This window comes from Scyliorhinus torazame, chromosome 19 (genome assembly GCF_047496885.1).
Source record: "Scyliorhinus torazame isolate Kashiwa2021f chromosome 19, sScyTor2.1, whole genome shotgun sequence".
NCBI lineage: Eukaryota > Metazoa > Chordata > Chondrichthyes > Carcharhiniformes > Scyliorhinidae > Scyliorhinus > Scyliorhinus torazame.
In genome coordinates, this window is record NC_092725.1 from 124,396,462 (window position 1) to 124,408,598 (window position 12,137).

Genomic DNA, 12,137 nt, shown 5'->3' on the forward strand with positions numbered 1-12,137 from the left:
ATCCACCTAACCTGCACATCTTTGGACTGTGGGAGGAAACCCACGCAGACTCGGGGAGAACGTGCAGACTCCGCACAGACAGTGACCCAAGCCGGGAATCAAAGCTGCTACCCTGGTCCGGTGAAGCAACAGTGCTAACCACTGTGCTACCCTGCCACCCAAGCGAGTTGGATTGAATATCTTTTTCAAAGGTGATTAATGGATGTATTTTTATAACCTTTGCCTGTCGATCCTGCAGAGACGATTTGGAAAATCAAATGAGGCTTTGCTTCAACGGTTGTCCTTTTAGGCCCAGGCACAAATTGCCTTTGAAGCAGCTCATAAAATTCTGGATCTCACAGTGCAGTAAAGCAGAAAGCAGCATGGTCTTATCCAGTACATCAGTGGAGCAACAGAATGTAACTTCTCCAGAAACGTCCCCTTTTTGTGTAGTTCGGAGAATTAAGATAAGGAAAACGTAGAAGTAAAGCCGTCGAGGATGTTTGAGCTGAATAAACATGGGCCACTCCTCGAAAAATAATTGAGAGAGAGCAGCAGAAAGCTCAACTGATGCGCAAAATTCCAGGACTACATTCCGCAGTTTCAAAATAAAGATGCTGATTTACCAGTGATTTTAACACAACTTCAAGACGGGTGCAGGACCTGACAAAGGGAAATAGCTGAAAGATTGGATCAGACAGGTGGAATTCTCTTGCTGTCTGGAGTTTCAATGATTCAAATCAATAAACCTTGGGGAGGTGTGTCTGTCCATAACTAAACGCATTCATTTGAACATGGGAGTTGTTGGACAAAGAATAACCAAATTCCATCTCATTCACTTCCTACCGTCCAGATCATTGCATGCTACAAAGACTCATCAATCACTTTCAACTAGTCAGCGGTAAGCATGCTGAGGAAAATTCCAGAGATGCAACTTTGGGATCCATAGCTCCAAGGTCCTTTAATCCACCTAACCATGCAACACCCACCACATATCTCAAAATGCTCACCCTACTTTCTTTTCTGAAAGCTTTCATTGCCACAGTTTATTTTAATAATGGCCATGATAAATTTAAAAGGTCAATTATTTGATTTAAAAATCAAACATTTCCCCAATCTGTCATTCCCTTGTGAAAACAAATCGGCATCAGCTTCAGTGCCTTTATTGGGATTCAGGTAAGTGTTTAAACTTGCCCCCAGGTTCCAGCGGCCTTCATTTCCGGGAGCGGGAGAGAGAGAGAGCCGGAGCGCAGCTTGGGATTCAGGTAGGTGTTTAAACTTGCCCCCAGGTTCCAGCGGCCTTCATTTTCGGGAGTGGGAGAGAGAGCCGGAGCGCAGCGAGTGCAGCTTGGGATTCAGGTAGGTGTTAAACTTGCCCCCAGGTTCCAGCGGCCTTAATTTCCGGGAGCGGAAGAGAGAGAGGGAGCCGGAGTGCAGCTTGGGAATCAGATAGGTGCTTAAGTGTTTGATTTTTACCTATATTTAAGTTGGGCGGTTGCTAAACCCGAGACACTACACTTGAAGTGCCTCCCACCCTTCCACCTCCTCTAACCTAAGGGGGTTAGTGAATATCAGGTAAGCTCTCTCTTTTCTTTTTCTTTTATCCGCAAGTTATAGCTTCAGATTTTCGGCGTGCTCAGTTGCCAGGGGTCTGTCGGGAAGGATAGTTTACCCTTTAAAAATTTACCTTGCAGGAGAAGCGGCCTTCAGATTTTCGGTGGGAGCAGTGGCCAGGGGTCTGTCGGGAAGGTAAATAGCTGGGAGAAATTCAACTCTTTGTGGGTTGGTAAGTATTGTGATTGGTAAGTAAAATCCTTATTCCTTTCACTTATTCATTATTTGATATTATATTTGTAATCAGTTAAGGTAAAGTGTAAAAATGGCAGGAGATCCCAGACCCGTGTTATGCTCCTCGTGCTCAATGTGGGAGTTCAGGGACGCGACCGATGCCCCTGACTCCTTCATGTGCGGGAAGTGTGTCCAGCTGCAGCTCCTGTTAGACCGCATGACGGCTCTGGAGCTGCGGATGGACTCACTTTGGAGCATCCGCGCTGCTGAGGAGGTCGTGGATAGCACGTTCAGTGAGTTGGTCACACCGCAGCTTAGGATTGGGGAGGGAGACAGGGAATGGGCGACCAAAAGGCAGAAAAAGTGCAGGAAGGCAGTGCAGGTGTCCCCTGCGGTCATCTCCCTCCAAAACAGGTATACCGTTTTGGATACTGTTGGGGGAGATGACTCACCAGGGGAAGGCTCATGGCACCGTGGCTGGCTCTGCTGCACAGAAGGGCGGGAAAAAGACTATAGTCATAGGGGATTCAATCGTAAGGGGAGTAGACAGGCGTTTCTGTGGTCGAAAACGAGACTCCCGAATGGTATGTTGCCTCCCGGGTGCACGGGTCAGGGATGTCTCAGATCGGCTGCAGGACATACTGAAGGGGGAGGGTGAACAGCCAGTTGTCGTGGTGCATATAGGCACCAACGATATAGGTAAAAAACGGGATGAGCTCCGACAATCAGAATTTAGGGAGTTAGGGGACAAGTTAAAAAGTAGGACCTCAAAGGTAGTCATCTCAGTATTGCTACCAGTGCCACGAGACAGTCAGAGTAGAAATTCAAGAATAGTCAGAATGAATATGTGGCTTGAGAGATGGTGCAGGAGGGAGGGGTTCAGATTTTTGGGACATTGGAACTGGTTCTGGGGGCGGTGGGGCCATTACAAATCGGATGGTCTACACCTGGGCAGGATTGGAACCAATGTCCTTGGGGTGCTTTTGCTAACACTGTTGGGGAGGTTTTAAACTAATGTGGCAGGGGGATGGGAACCAGATTAGGAAGTTAGAGGTCAGTAAAGAGGCAACAACTAAAGCCAGTAAGGTACTAGATAATAAACTCAATGTGATTAAGGGGAAGAGTAGACAGGGAAGAGATGAAGAACGCAAAGGGACAGGTGGTCTGAGGTGCATATGTTTCAATGCGAGAAGTGTAGCAGGTAAGGCAGAGGAACTTAGGGCTTGGATTAGTACCTGGGAATATGATGTTATTGGCATTACAGAGACTTGGTTGAGGGAAGGGCAAGACTGGCAATTAAATATCCCAGGGTATAGATGCTTCAGGAGGGATAGGGAGGGAGGCAAAAGGGGTAGAGGAGTTGCATTACTGGTCAGAGATGATATCACAGCTATGATTAAGGAGGGGACGATGGAGGATTCGAGCACTGAGGCAATATGGGTAGAGCTAAGAAATAGGAAGGGTGCACTAACACTGTTGGGACTTTACTACAGGCCTCCCAAAAGCGAGCGTGAAGTAGAGGTACAAATATGTAGACAGATTATCGAAAAATGGAGGAGCAATAGGGTAGTCGTGATGGGAGATTTTAACTTCCCTAAAATTGAATGGGACTCATGTAGTGTTGGAGGCATAGATGGAGCAGAATTTGTAAGGAGCATCCAGGAGAGTTTTTTAGAGCAGTATGTAAATAGTCCAACTCGGGAAGGGGCCATACTGGACCTGGTATTGGGGAATGATCCCGGCCAGGTGGTTAAAGTTTCAGTCGGTGATTACTTTGAGAATAGCGATCACAATTCCATAAGTTTTAGAATACTCATGGACAAAGACGGGAGTGGTCCGAAAGAAAGAGTGCTAAATTGGGGAAAGGCCAAGTATAACAAAATTTGGCAGGAGCTAGGGAATGTGGATTGGGAGCTGCTCTTTAAGGGTAAATCCACATTTGAAATGTGGAGTCTTTTAAGGAAAGGTTGATTAGAGTGCAGGACAGACCTGTCCCTGTGAAAATGAGGGATAGAAATGGCAAGATTAAGGAACAATGGATGACGGGTGGAATTGTGAGACTAGCCAAGATGAACAAGGAAGCATACATAAGATCTAGGCGACTTAAATCTGATGAAGCTTTGGAGGAATATCGATAAAGTAGGACAAATCTCAAACACGCAATAAAGAGGGCTAAAAGGGGTCATTAAATATCTTTGGCTAACAGGGTTAAGGAAAATCCCAAAGCCTTTTATTTGGATACAAGGAGCAAGAGGGTAACTAGAGAAAGGATTGGCCCACTCAAAGACAAAAGAGGGAATTTATGCGTGGAGTCAGAGGAAATGGGTGAGATTCTTAATGAGTACTTTGCATCGGTATTCACCAAGGAGAGGGACATGACGGATGTTGAGGCTATGGATGGATGTTTAAATACTCTAGGTCAAGTCGGCATAAGGAAGGGGGAAGTTTTGGGTATTCTAAAAGGCATTAAAGTGGACAAGTCCCTAGGTCCGGATGGGATCTATCCCAGGTTACGGAGGGAAGCGAGGGAAGAAATAGCTGGGGCCTTAACAGATATCTTTGCAGCATCCTTGAGCACGGGTGAGGTCCGGGGGACTGGAGAATTGCTAATGTTGTCCCTTTGTTTAAGAAGGGTAGCAGGGATAATCCAAGGAATTATAGACCTGTGAGCTTGACGTCAGTGGTAGGCAAACTGCTGGAGAAGATACTGAGGGATAGGATCTATTCACATTTGGAAGAAAATAGACTTATCAGTGATAGGCAGCATGGTTTTGTGCAGGGAAGGTCATGTCTTACAAACCTAATAGAATTCTTTGAGGAACGTTAATTGATCATGGAAGGGCTGTAGATGTCATATACATGGACCAGTAAGGCATTTGATAAAGTTTCCCATGGCAGGTTGATGGAAAAAGTGAAGTCGTATGGGGTTCAGGGTGTACTAGCTAGATGGATAAAGAACTAGCTGGGCAACATGAGACAGAGAGTAGTGGTGGAAGGGAGTATCTCAAAATGGAGAAAGGGGACTAGTGGTGTTCCACAGGTATCCGTGCTCGGGCCACTGTTATTTGTGATATACATAAATGATCTGGACGAAGGTATAGGTGGTCTGATTAGCAAGTTTTCAGATGACACTAAGATTGGTGGAGTTGCAGATAGCGAGGAGGACTGTCAGAGAATACAGCAAAATATAAATAGATTGGAGAGTTGGGCAGAGAAATGGCAGATGGAGTTCAATCCAGACAAATGTGAGGTGATGCATTTTGGAAGATCTAATTCAAGAGCTGACTATACGGTCAATGGAAGAGTCCTGGGGAAAATTGATGTACAGAGAGATCTTGGAGTTCAAGTCCATTGTACCCTGAAGGTGGCAACGCAGGTCGATAGAGTGGTCAAGAAGGCATACAGCATGCTTGCCTTCATCGGACGGGGTATTGAGTACAAGAGTCGGCAGGTCATGTTACAGTTGTATAGGACTTTGGTTAGGCCACATTTGGAATACTGCATGCAGTTCTGGTCGCCACGTTACCAGAAGGATGTGGATGCTTTAGAGAGGGTGCAGAGGAGGTGCACCAGGATGTTGCCTAGTATGGAGGGTGCTAGCTATGAAGAAAGGTTGAGTAGATTAGGATTGTTTTCGTTGGAAAGACGGAGGTTGAGGGGGGACCTGATTGAGGTCTACAAAATTGAGAGGTATGGACAGGGTGGATAGCAACAAGCTTTTCCCAAGAGTGGGGGTGTCAATTACAAGGGGTCACGATTTCAAGGTGAGAGGGGGAAAGCTTAAGGGAGATGTGCGTGGAAAGTTTTTTACGCAGAGGGTGGTGGGTGCCTGGAACAATTTGCCAGCGGAGGTGGTAGAGGCGGGCAAAATAGCATCATTTAAGATGCATCTCGACAGATATATGAACGGGCGGGGAACAGAGGGAAGTAGATCCTTGGAAAATAAGTGACAGGTTTAGATAAAGGATCTGGATCGGCGCAGGCTGGGAGGGCCGAAGGGCCTGTTCCTGTGCTGTAATTTTCTTTGTTCTTTGTACAAGAGCAATCTAGGTTTTATCAAAGGTGAAACAAATTGATTTTTTCAGCTCTGCCAACAAGTTGGCTGTAACCAGGCTTTAAGCTGCTGGGAAACCAGGAAACGCCTTGGAACTCACATGGCATACACATCACTTAACTTCTCACAAGTTACGCAAAAAGGTTGCAAACTACATCTTTTTTTAGTCACCAAGGTGCAATTTTACCATGGTTAATCCACCTAACCTGCACATCTCTGGACTGTGGGAGGAAACGGGAGCACCCGAAGGAAACCCACACAGACACGGGGAGGAGTGCCAACTCCACACAGTCACCCAAGGCTGGAATTGAACCCAGGTCCCTGGCGCTGTGAGGCAGCAGTGCTAACCACCGTGCTGCCCAATTTAAATTGGTCCATTCATGCAGTCACCTGGATGCCTGAAAACTGGTTTACATCACACTGGTTCAAATGAGGTGCTGAGGCTCGTGTCCAGAAACGGGTGTGATTGTTTCACTCCCAATAGGGAGCCAATGTGCTCCAAATCCTTCCTCAACCGGGTCCAAATAACTTTGGCTGAACCTAACCCAGGTCAAGTGTCAAAATGTCAGATTATGTTCGCCATACATATTGAATCCGGCATCCCTGCATGAGGTAAGCTCGGCAGAGGATTACACTGGAGGGAAAAACAGCCCTATAAAAGTTTATTTGGCCATTAAGCTCGTGAAAAGTCACCTTGGAAAATGGTACTGTCTGCCAAGAACCGCTTCGAAATCTTGCTGGCGAATGGCTCTCAACGCAGTCGGTGCAGTGAACATAGCTACTACTCCGTGTTCTGATAGTAAACGAAAATATGATCCAGCATCTGGGGTCCCAACAGGTTTGCCCTGAAAATCGGGATGGATAATTGAAAATACATAGCTGGGCTGAAAAAGAAAATCTACTCCAACAAACCATTAAAACAACCACCTTCTTTTAAAAAATGCATTATATGAAGCTGTCTCATTATGAAGCCAATGATTCATACGTGTACATTCCACCGATTTCATATAAATTACTAACTGGCAGCAATACTCGTAGAAATTGTTTCTAGTGTAGTCCCCAAGTATGAATTTTAAATGGTTCCTAATTTTTATCTCTTTTCAGGAATTCAAATATTAAAATCTGTGAGTTCTCACTGGATAGTTTGCAGACAGTACTGTATCGCTCATGCACACAAGGCTGTCTTGTGTGATATGTTGACACATATAATACGGTTACAATTCTCTATTTTATGCTGTCTCTTATTGTTGCCACTTTTAGGTTTACAGGGGAATGGTGCTCATCTGGCAAAAAAATAAATTAGTGAATATTTGCATATGTTGTTACTTTATTAAAATATGATCCCATGTGACTTGAAAGATGAAGACCATGAACAGAACACAAATAGGTATCTCTAGTTATTAAGAAATCTTCATAGTTAATAGCACACTAATAAATTAATAAATTACGTGGAAATTACCAATCATTCCAGTCATTATACCTGCAAAATGTTAATGAGCCGAGTCTTGCAGCAAATTCTATTCTTCTAAAATGTACTTCTACTTTGTAAACAGCCAATTATCATACAGACATTTAAGTTAACAAACAATATTCAAATCAAGGTTGTACCTGAGCTAGCTGAAAAATGTTTGGTTGGATCGGATCTGACCGGGCGGCATGGTGGCACAGTGGTTAGCACTGCTGCCTCACGCTGCTGAGGACCCGGGTTCGATTCCAGCCCCGGGTGACTGTCTGTGTGGAGTTTGCACATTCTCCCAGTGTTTGCGTGGGTTTCACTCCTACAACCTAAAGATGTGCAGGGTAGGTGGATTGGCCACGCTAATTGCCCCTTAATTGGGAAATAAAATAATTGGGTACTCTAAATATAAAAAAAAGGAAAAAAAAAGGATACGATCTGACCACTGATGCACCCAATACTTTCTAACTTCAAATGTAGGACAAAACAATTTTAAAGTATACATCGTTCATTAATTTGTTCCACATACAAGCTTGCCTTCTATTTATGGCAATATAGTAATAGTCATTGATAATGGGCAGGATTCTCTGGCGTTCCAGCCTAGTGTTTCTCAGTGGTGGGATACTCTGTTCTCACCACTGTCAATGGGAATTCCCATTGAAGCCACCCCATGCTGGCGGGAAACCCTAGGGAGGGGGTGCACTGCTGGCAGAACCAGAGAATCCGCCTCCAGTGAACAGCCGGAGAATTAAGGCCATAAGACATAGGAGCAGAATTAGGCCACTCAGCTCATCGAGTCTGATCCGCCATTCAATCAGGGCTGATATTTTTCTCATCCCCATTCTCCTGCCTTCTCCCCATAACCCCTGATCCCTTTAATCAAGAACCTATCTATCTCTGTCTTAAAGACGCTCAGTGACCTGGCCTCCACATCCTTCTGCGGCAAAGAGTTCCTCAGATTCACCACCCTCTGGCTGAAGAAATTCCTCCTCATCTGTTTTAAAGGATCGTCCCTTTCATCTGAGATTGTGTCCTCTGGTTCTAGTTTTTCCTACAACAGGAAACATCCTTTCCACGTCCACTCTATCCAGGCCTCGCAGTATCCTAAAAGTTTCAATAATATCCCCCCTCATCTTTCTAAACTTCTAGGCCGGCATTTTCATTGCCCATTCCTAATTGCCCTCGAGAAGGCGACGTGAGCAGTCTTCTTGAACCGCTGGAGTTCATATTTACTGGATTGATACCTGAAATGAGCGGGTTGTTTTATGAGGAACGGTTAGACAAGCTGGGCTTGTTACCACTGGAGTTTAGAAGAGTGAAGAGTGATCTGATTGAAGTATAGAAGATCCTGAATGGTCTTGACAAGTGGGCGAGGAAAGGATGATTCCTCTTGCGGGTGACTCCAGAACTGGAGGTCACTGTTTAAACATTAGGGGCAGGGATGAGGAGAAATGTTTTCTCTCAGAGAGCTTTGCGACTTTGGAACTTTCTGCCTCAGAAGGCAGTGGAGTTGGGGGTCATTGTATAGCTTTAAGGTGGAGGTAGATCGTTTTGTGTTAGGTAAGGGAATCAAAGGTTATCGGTGCATGTGGAAATGTAGAATTCGAATCACAAACAGATCAGTCATTATCTTACTGAAGACTGGAGCAACTCGAGGAGTCAAATTACCTACTTCTGCTCCCATTTCGCATCTTTGTAAAATCTAGGAGGTGCAAACCACGTTAAATAAGACTCAATTATTTTCCACCAAAAATATCAAATTGGACCATTAAAATTACCCACCTTGAATGACAGAGCAATGGGCGTCTGCATCAATCAACCTTTGGGGCGGTAGGAATTTGGAATTTGCACGCTTGTCCGCCCTCTCAACCCCATCCCCAAGAGATCCAGGGACTGGGCTTCACAGGTCGACGACAGCGCTATGGAAGGAGCTGCTTCCATAGATCGGGGTGCTGAGAGTGCCACAGCTAAGTGATTACGTCTAGGATTCAAAAGATGGGTTTCGAAGATGGGGAGAAATCACAGTCAGGGTGAGGGAGATTAAAAGTTGCAGGGGAGGAAATCTGGGGAAGGGTGGTGGCTGGACATTAGGAGAAAGGAAAGAGGCCATCAGGGATCCCAGCCAGAAGCAGCAGCATTCGACATGCTCTTTAGTTATGATTTTTTATTTCAAATGTAAGCAACCTCTCGGATTGGCTTACCGTCAAGGAGAGGTGCAGTGGGAACCCAAATGCATTGAACTTCGTGACTATATATCTTACCTATAGCTCCCATTCTCTCTTGGACAACTGGCACCATTGAAATATCTGTAGTATAAAGGGTTAGACCATAGAATTTACAATGCAGAAGGAGGCCTTCGAGTCTACACCAGCCCCAGAAAGAGCACCTACCTAAGCCCATACCTCCACGCTATCCCCGCAACCCAACCTAACCTTTGGAAACTACGGGGCAATTTACCAATCCACCTAAGCCCACATCTTTGGACTGTGGGAGGAAACCGGAGCACCTGGAGGAAACCCACGCAGACACGGGGACAACGTGCAGACTCCACACAGACAGTGACCAAAGCCGGTTATCAAACCCGGGTCCCTGGCGCTGTGAAGCATCAGTGCCAACATGGGATATGCTATAGAGGTGATGTATTACGACATAAGTCAGTCATGTGTTAGATTATCAAGAGAGGGGTTGGAATCATGCTCAGGAGCAACGGGCCAGCTCATTAAGCTGTATCGATGGGGGTCTCTGATATGGGGGTCTGATGGGATAGGGTGGGGAGGACTTGCATTTTGGAGGAAGGGGGCCTTCCGAAGGACTTTGGGGGTACCTACGTTCTATACTTACCCCTTGACCCATTGCAGGGACCATGGGGTCAGAGCCACGCTTAAAAATACTTACACCAATCTATGCCCACGTGAATCCTGGCCGAGAGGGTCACGGAGATGTGGAGATTCGGGCTTCCAGCCCATTAGTCGGATGCAAATGGCTTCAAATGACCCATTTGCATCCTCCTGCCTGTGCGGGTGTGTAGCTCACTGCCGCTGTCGGCGGGAGACCGAAACATCGGAACGGAATCGACGCCCGGCACTGATCCCAAGACGCGATTCTCCGCCACCTCGGGAACTCCGCCACTGGATGCAGAGAATTCACCCAGTTAACTCTGTTTCTGTCTCCACAGATGCTGTCAGACCAGCTGAGTATTTCTTGTATTTTCTGTTATGAATATTGTATACAAGCTCAAATTAACCTCTGTGGGAAACTGCTAAAGGAAGAAAAATTAATGGGTGTTGTGAGTTACAGTGGCTTTTCGTTTATTTATAACCTTCTTTGCTGCTAACAGTGAAATCCATGAGATTTTGAGGCATCTTCTCCCCTTTTCGTTCTCTATAAATGTTCACCTTTCCGAAGATGTTGCCTCCTAGCTGGAGTCTCATTCCACAGGCACTGGGTCCTCTCTGGTACCTCATCTAATTGGTCATTGCTCGCATGAGGATCTAAAGAGTGACCATCAGTCAGCTCGTCAACTCCAGATGTATCAAAGCTAAACCCAACCAAATAAACACTTCCAGGGGGTTCACTCGCTAACTATCCAGAAGTGGAAACCTTGACAGACCTTTCTTAGCGGCAGTAATGGAGGTCTAGCTGAGATTGGTTAGTCCAAACCTTAGAAGCTCATTATTCAGGACCTCGAGAGGCAAGTTTTGTCGTTGACCTGCTTAAATTGCTTATTCCTGTAGCCTGTTAACACACAAGTTAACGTTCTACTCACCTCATACAAAACGGTTGTATTCCCATGAAGGAGCGGCGCATAGCAAATATAGGAATGCCCCACAACCCAGCCAAGATCAGAAGCTGCCCACCAGACCTGGAAAATGCAAAGCAAAACATCTTTTATATAAAAGTACCACAGAAAGAAGTCTTGGTAAAAAATCTTTCACAAGTAATAAACTTTACCTCGCCAGGCTCGAGACCATACACTTTTGACATAGTCCAGTTTAGCGTCACCGCGTAGCCACCAGATGTACGCACGACTCCCTAAGAAACATTTTGACAATCAGCTTCATTTGGCACACATATTTCCTCCCACTTGAGGTGGTGTCAGTACATTACAAACAAACTGGGCATCCCCAGGTTGAAGGAACAGATTTAAACTAGATCTTGATTGTGAACAAGTGATCCCTGCTGGAATTGTATACATGTAAAGCTCATATAGCTGGGAAGAGGGGAGGGCTAGGCTGTTCTTTGCTCAGGGTTGAACTATCTGCTTTCACTTGTCTTTCTCACAGATGAAGAATAAGCAATTGGATGTGCTAACAGGGGACCTCTAGAAAACTCCCAAGCAGAATTTTAACATCAAGACATTGTTCAACTGGGAGCCAAACATAGATCAATGAGCACGGGGGTAATGAGTAAATGGGATATGATGAGAGTTAGGATACATACAGCAAAGTTTTGGATGAGTTCAAATGGAGTGTGGAAGATGGTACGGGAGTCAGATGTGCATTGACCAGTCACAGTAACAACAGGAAGGATGAAGATTTTAACAGTGGATGAGATGAGGAGAGGTTGGGTGGGGTGACTGTCTTAGTGGTTCCACAGGTGTCAGCGGATGCTCATCTTTGGGGTCAAATATAACAGTGGTCGGGTTCAGCATCCGGCATTTGCCCGGAAAAGAGATGGGGCCTGAATTTTAGACTTAGCCAAATTTGGAAACGGAGGCAGGTGGGTGGTTTAAATGTCCGCTTGTCCTCTGACCATTTTCCGAGGGGCAGGATGGAGCCTGCTGTGGTCTATTCTGAGAACTGACTGGGATTTTCCAAAGGTGTCGGGGAACAGTTCAGTTGCCTGGAGACAGCCTCCTCC

The 12,137-nt window shown here is 45.7% G+C and overlaps 1 protein-coding gene across 1 annotated transcript in view; it reads right to left on the reverse strand.

The window, feature by feature from the left end:
• acss3 (acyl-CoA synthetase short chain family member 3) overlaps window positions 1–12,137 on the reverse strand; it is a 90,677-nt gene that overhangs the window by 46,614 nt on the left and 31,926 nt on the right. The window contains exons 6-8 of the mRNA XM_072485159.1: window positions 11,229–11,309; window positions 11,044–11,139; window positions 6,515–6,666 (exon numbers count right to left, since the gene is read on the reverse strand). Coding sequence (XP_072341260.1) covers window positions 6,515–6,666; window positions 11,044–11,139; window positions 11,229–11,309 — 329 coding nt within the window. The remainder of the gene's footprint in view (window positions 1–6,514; window positions 6,667–11,043; window positions 11,140–11,228; window positions 11,310–12,137) is intronic.